This window comes from Stegodyphus dumicola, chromosome 1 (assembly GCF_044657685.1).
Source record: "Stegodyphus dumicola isolate Sdum_Otavi_A_Nest chromosome 1, ASM4465768v1".
In the NCBI taxonomy this organism is placed as follows: domain Eukaryota; kingdom Metazoa; phylum Arthropoda; class Arachnida; order Araneae; family Eresidae; genus Stegodyphus; species Stegodyphus dumicola.
Genome location: NC_140768.1, coordinates 258,234,745 through 258,248,019, shown reverse-complemented (window position 1 = coordinate 258,248,019; position 13,275 = coordinate 258,234,745). Strand labels below are relative to the sequence as shown.

The 13,275-nt window shown below is 35.8% G+C and overlaps 1 protein-coding gene across 1 annotated transcript in view; it reads left to right on the top strand.

Annotated features, from left to right (window-relative positions):
* Positions 1-13,275, top strand: part of LOC118191128 (clotting factor G beta subunit-like) — a 57,804-nt gene that overhangs the window by 18,324 nt on the left and 26,205 nt on the right. The window contains exons 4-5 of the mRNA XM_085827368.1: positions 2,170-2,289; positions 9,980-10,050. Coding sequence (XP_085683494.1) covers positions 2,170-2,289; positions 9,980-10,050 — 191 coding nt within the window. The remainder of the gene's footprint in view (positions 1-2,169; positions 2,290-9,979; positions 10,051-13,275) is intronic.

The window sequence follows — 13,275 nt, the reverse complement described above, 5'->3', positions numbered from 1 at the left end:
ACGCTACATTGAACAAGCTTTGTAACATGTTTCAGAAACGCTTAAACGCCTTTTAAACCGATGTCTTCATGTCTTATTTCGTTTAACAATATTGAATACAGCTCCATTTCTCCCCTGGTGGTGAGATTTTTAAATTTTGTTTTCGCGGAAAATAAATTCCCATGAGCTGCTTTACACGATTACCAAGTTTGATAGCATTTGGTACAGTAGTTTTTCCTTTTATGACCATTTAAAAATGGAACTTTAATTATAACCGCCCTGTATATCTCTAATGAAGTTCGAGGAAATACGAGTAAGTTTAAATGAGGTGCAACAAAAAGTGTGTATCATTTAATTGGCCGTAAAAGGAAGTTACGTGGTGTCCACATATGGCTCTACTTTTATACTGTCATTATCAACATTTTACATTAGATTTACCTGTTACGACATTTTCCCTAACCTACAAGCAGTGAATTTTGCACACAACAGAGGAAGGAACGTCAGGTCGGTATATAGTCTCTAAACCTTGCTACAGCGGTTCCCAGCCTGTGCAATTTCCGAGAAATTCTCAGATGCTACAGAAAAATAAAACTAAATTTAATCATTTAATTTAAATAAATCAAAAGCAAAATAATTAAAAAAAAGTCTTAGAAATTACATTCTGAACTAGGAATTTCGCCAATTTGAAATTAATATCTCCTTTAGCAGACGATGCTTGGTCATTTCTTGAAAATATACGTTCGAGAAGTCTCTTAATCCTTCGAGAATTCATAGAATCGGCTCATAGTTTCTCGAAATTTAGTCCCGTTTAAATTTAAATGGCTAGTCAATTAGGAGTTACTTTACAGTGAATGTTCATAGCCATAATAACGCAATTTCTCAACGATTCTTCCACAAGTTTTTTGTACAGTAGCAATACTAAAGGAACTTATTTTTGATACTCACCAACCGCTTGCCCGAATCTCTAGCTGTAACTGTAACGGAGATTTTCGGGATGCGCTAAAAGTAGCTGTCGCGCTCGGTCGCATTTTGTCCTCCTATGTAAATGTCTTTAGTGCTAATTAATGAGTAGTTATGTAGTAATTGTTGTAAATAAATGTTGGTTATTATAAAAAAATGCGTTTTTATTCAAAGTAATTTTTATACTTTCTCTGAATTTTCTGTGTTTATAAATATTCTGATTTCGCAATTATTCTCTATTGTACCAGTGTATTAGTATATGAGCTGACACCGTGCAGTTCAGGAATCAAGTTGCAATTCACGTCAAGCCTAAATACATATAAATAAACACCGATGAAAATAAAATAATGCACTTCAGGAATGCATTTGCAGAGCACGTGAAGCACTAAATACATATAAGAAGCAATAAATAATTGATGTTAGGATCTGTGTGTAAGACCATGGTCCTTTTTGTTTCTAAATGTGTATTTAGTATTTGATTTGTATTTGATAGCATTTTATTTGTTTTATTTATTGCATTTATTGTTCATGTTGTTTATTATTGTAATGTAAGGCTTATTATTGCATTTATGCCACAGTTTTAAGTTTGGCTTCCTGTCCAGGGATTGTACTGCCCAGGACGTGCAGTCCTTAGGAAGGGGGCAGTGTTACGGATTTGGTATTTAAATAGCTTATGTTAGTTGAATTGTAAATTAAATGGTTTTATTTCCCGCGCAGTGCAGTGCGTGACGAATATTAAAAGCCTTTTTATAATCGTCACGCACTGCAATGCGCGGGAAATAATTAAAAGCCTTTTAATATTCGTCACGCACTGCACTGCGCGGGAAATAAAACCATTTAATTTACAATTCAACTAACATAAGCTATTTAAATACCAAATCCGTAACGATATTTACAATAAGATAACAGCGCGTCTTGTTATGTTAGTTCTTGAATGACAGTGATTGGCAGGTGGACTGATTCTATTAGTAACGGTATTTGCATTAAACCAAATGTGAATTCCTAAATATTAAAAAGCTTTAAAAACAAATAAAACAAAACAAATTAGTGAAATAGTGTCACTCGCAGCAAAGTGTGTATCTTTTACTCATTAGTTGATGAATATACGGAAAATATACTATTGTTGTCTTTAACGAATAACCCTTATTTAATTCTTTTATAATTAGTTCTATTAACAATTGCTTAACTAAATAAATCTCTATTTTTCACATGCTCTGCAACCGATGTCAGAATGCGGAGTAATATACATTAGTCCTGGAATATCGAAGATAGAAAATCGGTTTTATGACATATTGAGAACTTTACCTGAAGTGGACGAAAGCAATCCTAACAAATTCGATCCCCCGTTAGGTAAGTAAACCTTTAATTATCCGTATTTTTAATAATGGGCGGGTGTTATGAAATTTTCAGAAATGAGTCGAACGAAGAAGTGTGCAAAATCGTAATTTTCTAACCGTCTTCTAGGAGGATTGCTTCAATAGTACTGAAATACACTCTTTATTCATCGAAATTTTTAGTCCAAAGGAGCGTTAACCCAGAAGGGCTATTAGCCTAGAAACTGCATTTTGCGTCTGTTCACTATAAGTCGCGTATGGATTTTTAAATTGTTGCCACTAAATATTATCACCTTGCATTATACTTAAAGAAATTAAACAATAAAGAATCTGCATGAATGTCTATATGTTTCTTGCATTGTGAAAATACGGCGGTATCGAGAGCCATTAAATTTTGAATAACATAATTCTCCATCCAAAAATGGGCACGTGCAAGAGCAAATTTTGAATTTCGAATTTGTTTTATTAACTATTTCATATTTTGCAAGCCTTACCCAGTTTTTATGAACAAACTTAACGCTTTCAAAACTAGCAATGACAACATAGTACGAGAAAAAAGCATATTTAACTCCAGCACGCGAATTCGGCATCTGTCGAAAATTCTAAGGATGTGTTGTTTTTAAATATTTTGTGATACTGCTGTTGAACTGAATTTTATGTGCTTTAATTGCGAAGAGCAGGATATTTAATAAATAAAGGTAACACAAAATGTTAAAAAACCGCTCCTTTGAGCGTAATATAATATCTGAAGGCTTTCAACTTTTTTATTTTTATTTATTTATTGAATTGTTTTGGTGCTGCTGATACTTTTAGATTGGAATGTTTTGATAACCGCCGCCATTCGACGTGACAGTTTGACATTCGACTGTTGCCATTCAATCTTTACTTTACTTTTGAAATGAAAACTACAGTATTTGGAAAGCTTCAGTCTATGCAAATTCTTATAAAACTTGCAATTCACTCCCCCCCCTTTTTTTTTTCAAAGAGTTAGTATGGGAAGGCATTACCAGTTGACCTATGGTACATCGCTGGTGTCCCCTATACTTTTACCTTACCTTTACCTTTGGTAGCTGATCAATTTTAAAATTTCGAGGACTTCGTAAATTTTTTTTTCTTTACATATTTAAACGACGTCTTTAGCTGATGAAATTTATGATACGAATAAGTTATCTAAGTCGTATTTTACCTAACTGGTAATTTTTAACATCATCATTATTATTTTAATAAGTAAAAGAGGTTTCTAATGTTATATATTGTACGGCAGTGCAGAAGAATTCTAATACGCTGTGTGAAACAATGAAGGGTTTGTTTTAAATTCAAAAGGAGTTTGTTAAAAATTAAACTGATATTTTAACGTAATCGTAAGAAAAATATTCATTTCCAAGATGATAACAGCATCTTTGAATTTGATGATTATGCTATGAATCTTAAAGTTTTAGGTAACATATTTAACTGTAAAAGACTGTAAAGAAGATTTTCTTCCTGTCTGACCTCTTATCTAGAATCAATGCAATCAAGTTAAAATAAAATAGAACTGTTTATTAACAGATCGAGGTTATACAAATCACAAAAATTAATAGGAATAAAAGCTCCACTAAATTGCTGGTAAACAAACAGCTTTTATCACAATTTCAAGTTAAAACGAACTTCGTTAAGTGCCGTATACAGGGCACAAATGCTATTAATTAGACAATGATATTATAAATACTACGATTTTTATAACATTCACTTAACCAGTACATCTAATCAAGAATCTATTATATTGCAATGATCTCAAAAATTTTAAGATCCCATAAATCCGGCGGGGTAAACCAACCACTGGTAGCATAAGGTAAATAAGTAGAATCAATTTAAATATAATTACAAAAAATTTAAACAAAACAAACACTAGTAAATTAAAAGTAAACAATTTAATATTGTACTAACTCAACTAATAAGCAAACAACTTTATCTCCTGACTATCCCCTATCCAAAAGATAACTATATTGCACTTAAACTGAGGAAGCTGTCACGCATCGAAACCGAGATTTAATGAAGTTCTTACTTTAAGCAATACTCCAAGGAGTTTTGAGTAAGAAATTAAGTTTCAATCGTAAGATTTCTCAGCACCTTGCTCTTATAATTTAAATTTCTCTTAATTTTTAAGTTAAGCTTTTGCTAACAATTTCTAAGGTTATTAATTAACCTAATTAAGGAAACAGAATAAAACTTATCTCAAACACAAGTCGGCGAGTCCGTGGACAGCAGCAAATTCCAACGTCGAGATGGATTAGAGAGGAGCCGACACAATTGCGCTGTAGTGGGAAAAGATAAACATGAGTCCAAGCCGCTAGTAAAACTGCTGTTGTTGTTGTTGTCTTGTCCATATTACATGGAACAATGGTTGCCAAGGCCTACTCCGAAGAGAGGTTGGACTTCTATTTTCCATCCCAAATTTTGAGGGAGAGCACCCAGGGTCTCCTACCCCTCTCCCCTTCCACAAATCCACACGAGAGGACTTTCGGCTAGCCGCATATTTATAGAGCCGCCATGCTGCATCAGCACTATAGATTTACAAACATCTATGTCTTCTCCGGAATTCAAACTAACCATTTCCACAAACACTTTCCCTAACCACTACCAAAACTTCCACGGTAGCCCTACAAATTATCGCAGGCACGCCTCCTCTGGACTTGTTAGTTGAATGAGAAGCAGCAGTGGTTAACGCAAGTAGGCTATGACGCACCATGAGTCTCTGGGGACAAATCCATATCCATACAGATTATGAGCATCACATACCGCAAGCTCCCTGCCACCCTGCTAAAAATAACCTTGTGGACACTATCTACTTTAATAGAACACAGGACGCGGGATTTGCAAATGGTGTTTTCACTGATGGCTCTAAAACTTCAGGAGGCACGGGAAGCGGATTCTGTATACTTTCTGGAGGAGCTTTAACGTATGAGTGGAAAAGAAAGTTCGCTTCTGAAAACTCTGTCTTTCAGGCGGAGCTCATAGCTGTCAGAGCAGCTCTTCTCCACCTGAAGAATAATCCCACAGTGCCCAATATCATCTACACAGACTCAGCCTCAAGCCTCGCTGCGATAGCTGGAATTCGTTCTCTCAGCCCTATCGTCAGCAACATTAGAGACACTCTAACTCACATGCCTGCTTGGCAAAGATCGTCACTCATCTGGGTGCCCACTCATAAGGGAATAGAAGGAAATGAGAGAGCAGATGTTGTCGCAAAGGAAGCAGGGTATTCATCCACTTTGCGAGAAGTCCCGACCCTTAGGCCAGTCTCGGATATAAAGAGTCGGGCATTCCATCAACTCCTAAGAATATGGGCAAGAAAGTTGGGATCAAGCCTCCACAGGGAGACGTGTTTACAATCTCATTCCTAAGGTCAAGACTACAATCCAAACTAATAGCAATTACATGACGTATTTCCTCATTGGTCATGGGCCCTTTCCTTCATACCTCTGCCGCTTTGGCTTGAGAGAGAATGGTAATTGCGAATGTGGGGAGAAGGGTCATTCCGACCATTTTGTTTTCTCCTGCCCCCACACAGCACTCAAGCAACCAGGAGCCAAATTCTGGCCAAATTGGTTCCAGAATCTACAAAGTAACAGAGTTACCCAGCGGAAACTGAAAGTAATAATTGACGATTGTACTAGCAATTACTCTTCTGAAGCTGGAAGAAAATAAAACTTGAGTCGTATCTAACACACGCTAGGTTCTAACAATGCCATTTCTAAGCACAGTTCTCTTAGAAATAGAGATCGCACCTTCAGTATGGCATTAAGTCTTCTTGGACTGGCACATTTATTAACCTGAAAACAGATTACTTGCTCTGCAAAGCATAGCAGTATGCACGTTACGTTAGAACTATATAAGCTAGTTTATTATGTCAGCGACAGATTGTATGTTATTGATATGTATGTTCAGTATGTAATTTTGTATTTATGCTGTGACAGGTTTTCATACACATAGTTTGTACTCTATTAAAATGCTGTACCGTATCTGTAAATGTTTATATCTTTTATTTATGGTACCTAATTTATACTAAGGATCACGCGTACCTCAATGGCATGCTTCATGTAAACTTTAACTATGATGATTACGTATATGTCTAGATGTATATATGAATATGAGTGAGACTATGAATACTTTTATTTGTTTCGGAATATATATGTATGCAAGTGTGTATATATCTGTATCTGAGTTGATATTTATATGTATATACATATATTTTGATTGTACTCTTCTTCAAAACCTTGTATGCACATGTATATTTCTTTTTTGCATTTTATAAACGCCGTCTGCTCAGCCGGGGCTGCCCAGGGCTGCGGCCTGGCAGCTAGTGGTTAACTCCCGCTGAGTTGGTACCAATTCTGCATGGGTATATCTATACTCGGAAGCCAACTCAGCGGTTTACTCCCCTAACTACTATACCGTATGGGCGACAGTAGAACTGCTGACAAACCGAAACGCAGCTGAAGTTAGTTAGATGTCGACCGGAGATTATATTTTACAGGTAATGCAGCAAAGTTGGTAAACTATAAGTAGACGAGCCTTGGACGCACATTAGCATACTCTTCCACCACCCGAGGAACATAACTCGAAGCGGGATATAAGTTGAAAGTCCCAAAACCGAAGACAACCGCCGAGATGACATGGTTTGAAAATTCTAACAGGAACCTCTCTGGAAATTCATTGTAACGGAATACGAATCCTGTTTAAGCGTGACGAAGTTATAAAATTCTTTAGCATGATGATGACCGGGCTGTGAAAATTATCAATACTAGAGGAGGGTAAACGCATCTCCAACATCTTGAGGAAAGCCATAGATGCATAAGGGAAAAGTCTTGAAGAGCGACCTTATATTATGGTTTCCATCCTTTTTCTTTTTCCGGAAGTAGGCCTACTCAGTCACGAGAAAAATAAACAGCAGGGTGCAGCGGGAAAAGAGAGCTCTCCGAAGGCAGAAGTCCGATTTTAATCCAATCTGCCCCACATTCCTACAAAATCCCTGAAACTTGGGTGAACCACCTCTCTAAAACGCTAAGAAGAAAAGAATGCAAAAAATTCTACTTTTTACCCTCAGTAGTTCAAAAAAATTCATGCGTCAACCGGTCTAATCACTAGGTTGACACTGAAAATGCAGGAACCCTTTTTCCCGCGCAATTCACTCCACCGTATAACTTTGGCACGTACACTATCTAAAATGACGATTTCTACCACCCAGAAAAGTTTGAGCCAGAACGACAGAATTAGACAATTAATTAGGCATATCTCCTAATCTAATAAATGTATCTTAACAAAAGGTAGACTCATATAGAAGATAAATGTTTTCTGCTTAAGTAATTACATACAAGCATAATATTTAGCATTTTAAAATCACAATATTACAAGAATTTGCCCAGATATCATTGTCTCTACGCACGAGTTACTCGATGAAAAATGAAGAACAGAATTTAAACTTTGCTTATAAAACCCAATTGATAAAATCGAATAAATAATGCTTTGATTAAACAAAATAAGCGTTGGATAGTAAAAATTTTGAATAACTGATAAGAGATACCTAATATAGTTTTAATTAATTAGAACCACTTAAATTGACTACACAGCAAGTATAATATGAGCAAAACCTTGCCAAGCCTTTATTCAGAAAGTATAAACTGAAATTCTTTCTGAATAAAGGCTTATGAAGAAATAGCAACAATAAAAACCTTTTCTGGACAGGTAAATGTAGCAGAAGAAATCTAAAACAGCGTAACGGCCGGTTCTAAACTGTAAAACGGTTTCTGATGAACTTCGAAGCCGTAAGTTTTGTTTGTATACATTCCGGTGGGAGCTCATGAAAATAGAAGTTACAGAAAAGCAAAAATAGTAAGGTTCAAAGAAGTAAAAGCTTAAAAAATCGCTTTCTTATATATGCATCAGATTCAGCAATAAAAATGCGTAACTTTCCTTTCAATATTTACCGCTCGTTGTGGGAAAAAGAATATTATTGGAAAACGCTTTGAAAATGCACTCGATTAGAATCTTGTTGCTTGCTCATATAATATGAAAAAATGACGCACTCTGCAGATATGCGTGGTAGTGAACTTGGCTCGACATTCTTTCAATATAAAATAAGTTAAACCTGAAGAAAACAATTTTAGATAGTTTCTTATCAAGATTCTGTAAAAAAAGTGGGGGCTTATGTAGTTAAAATCAGTTGCACAGAGGAAAAAATTTTAAAAATAGTTTTTCTAAAATGTACGATACTGTTTTTTCTAATAATATTTTTTAAAAAGTCTGTTGTTGAAATATCTGTTCTTTAACAGAAAATAGTAGTATATTGTGTTACCATATGACACAGTTTTGAACTTACAACTTCTAGGTTGTTAAAACTATCTGGCTACTCATTGATTTCTCACCTAACAGCTCATCCTAGAAGTTATGTGCAGAGATGGGCGAGGTATTGTCTACTGTTTACGCATTAGAAAGTAAGATGAGGCTCAAAGTTAAAATATAACGTCAACTTTATTCGCCATAATAATAATTGGAGATAATGCAATTAAAAAATAAGAATAATTTAAACTATGTGCTTTCTCGTCAACAGACAACAGCTGCTTACTAATATGCTAAGGTTAAGTCATGATTACAAAAAAAAAAAAAAAAAAAAAAAAAAAACCTACGCAGATCTTTTGCACACTCTGGGTAGGAATAGAGGCTAGTTAATCTAACACTCAACCCGTCTCGGCTGACTTACTGTGCTATGCGAAACGACAAGTTATGCACATCTAACGTTGTTATTCACAGGGTAGGGTTATGCCCAGGAACCTGCTGCGTGACTTCCTCACTTGATAACCCAGCTTGGCCATATTCTTCTTTAGCTCAAATTCCTACTCTGCGAGTCTGTCGTAAAAGGATAGTAAATTCGAAATATCTTCCAAATGATCTCCACGTTAAGAACGTATTTTAGTTTTATACTGTGTTACTTGCCAGAAAATTTGCATAAACCTATGGCCGGATAAGAATATCTTGAGGAGACATCGGAATGCTAACCGTTAATAAAATTTAACTCATTAGAGCATAAATTCAGTCTTTTGTACTTTTAAAGAACGTATTGTGCAGCAAGATAAGACAGTACTCGCGTTATTATGATTTTTGAAATTTAGGCTCTATTAAGTGGAAACGTATCTTTAAATTTCTAAAAGTTTTTAAATTTCTAAAAGTGATTTTAAACGTGATTTCTGTAACTGCTTTCGTTGTTTCGTTTCAAGTTTTGATGACTTTTAGGTCTTGAGGAAAAGAAGAGCGGTATTCGATCAGAGGTTTATGGAAATTTTACAGTAAATGACCTTGTTTAAAATTAGGATAAAAATCCTAAAGAATAAATAGTGGAAGTGTCTTTTTATCTTTAAAACCGTTACTGTATTTATATGTATATGAGTTTTTATTATTTTTTGAATTAGAGAATCAGACACATACTATTTCTGTGGCGATGAAAATATTTAACCTTGTCAAAACTATGAGGAGATGTAGAATTACTATATCTTTTATACTGTTCAATGATAAAACAACTTCATTTTAACTTAAAAAAATGTTTCAAAATTTGATGATTGCGACTGAAGAAAATACTCTATAAAGTAGTCTCTGCGAATTTATTTGTAAATTATCTAAATGCTGCTTTTAAATTTGGATTACAGTTTATTAATTATTTATTTATATTTCAGATATTAACGATGTAGTAGAAAGATTTCTCGTTGGAGGAGCGCCTACGGATCAAGGGCGTTTTCCATGGATGGTAAAACTTATTATTTGTATGTGAAGTTGTAAGGTATTTCTCCCCCTTTCCTAGCGTACCTCGTGGTGTAGTGGTTCTGCCCGCTGGACCGGTATTCCAGAGGTCCGTGGTTCTATTCCCGGCGAAGGTGGTTGCTAATTTTTCATCTTTCCTGCTTCCAAAAATCCTAATGGCTCTACAAGTGGCGCCCGAACTAAAAGGGTTGTGGATGATGATTCTCCGCACCCAGGATTTGGCGACTAGGTTCGCTCAAACACTAGTCGCCCTTTAAAAAGGGGAGTATATAAGGTATTTCTCCCCCTTTCCTAGCGTACCTTTGTGGTGTAGTGGTTCTGCACGCTGGACCGGTATTCCAGAGGTCCGTGGTTCGATTCCCGACGAAGGCGGTTGCTAATTTTTCATCTCTCCTGCTTCCAAAAATCCTAATGACTCTACAAACCTGTTAATGAGCATGCGACAGTGCGTATGCATACAAATGCACACATCATGCACAGGGTCTATAGCAAAGTACTTAAACACGGAAATAACCTTTGAACAGAAAAAGCTAAACACTGTCAATTGCGTCAGATTATAATCCGTCACAGTGATTACGCTCTGTCATATGAGAACGAATGGTGGCGTATTTCAGACTGCGAATTTTTGAAGTTAGCCACCTTATTACGAAAACAATGACATGACGAAAAATTCAATAGCACTAAGTATGAAATGAAACTTACCACCCATAACTTTAATATAAGAAAATGCAGATTGCAAGACATACGACAACCAAGGCTAAAACGTCGCCTAACCGTGTGATAAATATTAAAGTTGATGCAAACTTGATAATACAACTAACAGCAAGATACATTTTATTACAATAAGAAATTAAAGCAGATGTAGTTACGAAAAAGGAAAACATAGAATTATATTGTTGCGAAATGCCCAGCTGCGGTGAGATAGCTTTCCCGCAGAGCAGGGTTAGGGTTTCCAGAAAGGGTCATGAAAAGGCAAGGTTGCCAGATTTGGCGCGAAATGGCCCATCTGGTGATATTTGGCAACAAAATTGGCTATATTTCATAGACGGAGCGAAAACATTCTTAGCGGTTTTTTTGGGAATATTCTCGAAGGTAGGTTAAAGCTATATATACCCTGCTTGTCATGGGAAGTAGTAGTATCTTGAGTTCACAGATTACCTTAAGAGCGATCGACTGAGTCAGGAGCTGTACTCTAGTGCTTTGCCATGAAGCTGTCTTCACCATTATAGACTGAACGCTGTGTTGCTGATTGTTTTAGCGTGTTTATCGTAGTTTTTTGACGATTGTAAACGTGTCTTTGGAACCGTCCTATGTAATACTGAGAATACATTATGTTTTGACGCTTCATCATTTGTTATCATCAATTACTCCCAATCCACGAATCCGTAGAACGCAACAATATTAAAGATACAAAATATCAGTATTAGTACATAAATATGCGTGATGTGTCCACAATCGGCAGCAGGATACATTTGTATTTAAGCTAGAACTTACTGCTTTATGTTCTGCATCACTTCAAGTTTCGTGTTACTACATGCTTAAATAATATGGGTTTATAGATTGTTAAAATTATTGGAAGTTGTACAGCTGGTGTTTCATGTAACTCACAAGAAATCCATTGGAGTTAGGTCAAGTGATCTAGATGGCTACTCTGCGTATTTCCATAACTGATCATACTGCACCTGAAATTCTCCGAGTATTGATTTCAGTTTATGTGATACAGCACCATGATGCTTATCGCACATAACGAAAATAGATCAACTGCAAGTCAGCTAGGAAATCAGGTGCCGCAATTAGCAATAGCTCCAAGTATCTCTATTATTAAGGTTTTTCGTAGAACACGGATCACGGATGCTATGAAGCTACTACTTATTGAGGAACCACTGAGACGATGTCAAACTTCCTGTTGCCATGACAGATTTTCAAGTGTCCAATAATGCGAACTGTATCAATTTAACACACCAGTACTAATTGCATTGTTACCATTTGTCGATAACCTTGACAGGTTTCGTGCCAAATTACAATAATCCAATCCAATCCACACCAGTACTATTGAATTTAGCCTCGTCATCAGTAAGTGAAAACAATCCGGCTGTACATCCAGTATGTTCATCACGAAGCTGGACTAGATAACGTCTTATCAGCAACTCTTGTGTTTATGTTGGTTAGCTTGCAACTAATGACATTAATGTGAAATCTACCATTCGCGAACACACGCCGCAGCCATGTCTGTCGTTCTGCAGCATGGATCAATTAACGCGTAGGGCAGGACGCACATTGGATGCACGCACGTATCTACAGTCTATAAGGTCTAGCTGAATCGAGACAACTTGTTATGCTTCCATTTTCTCTAAAATGGCAAACGTTGTCGATAATGTAGCCGCAGTGGGATGAGTATAACTTGGGAAATTTAATGAATCTAGCAGTATGGAGCAACCAGTCAAATTTAGACTCAGATCTTGTCTACGCACTGTGTTAAAAATCTTCTGTAAGTACGAATTTGTGCTTCCCGATGAGGTATAACGTAATATTTCTTTTTACATACTAGCGTCGAAAAACTATCAGCCATTCTTCACTGATGGCAGACAAATTTCGTTTAAAGATTTTACGCATTGTGATGGCATTAGAGCTTTTAAGGGCACTGTTATAAACAATTTCATATAATATGGCATGTTGTTTTTAATATAGATTAAGCTGTTATAGGTGGAAAGTTAATAAATGTGTAAAAAAAAGCTTATTAAATTTAATAAGGTTTGAATTATTTAATTTGGAGATTGTCCCTCATTTAAGAGCAAAGAAAGCTTTGTAATCAAGAGGAGATTTGTTTGCTCTATTCTTAGATTACAACAATGCTCAGAGACAAATTTTTACGAGGTCAAGCAGATTGCATAGCAAGGTTCCTACAAATGATAAATTAATTTTTAAAAATTAGTAACATACTCAATGTCTTAAAATAATGGCTTCCCCCCCAAAAAAAGCTAGGATGAGATGAATCTCCCTCTTTGTAATCCACCATTGGCAATGCTGATTATGGTTTATAATAAATTTATAATAATTGTTTAAGCAGCTTAAATAATTACATTCTATTTCGATAGTGGGTTAAGCTGCCGACTTCTGATTTATTGCTTACTCTTATAAATCCCATTGGCGATTTATGGTTTATGAGCTGCAAACTCTTTCTAACTTTATGTTTGAAACGATTTTACCGACT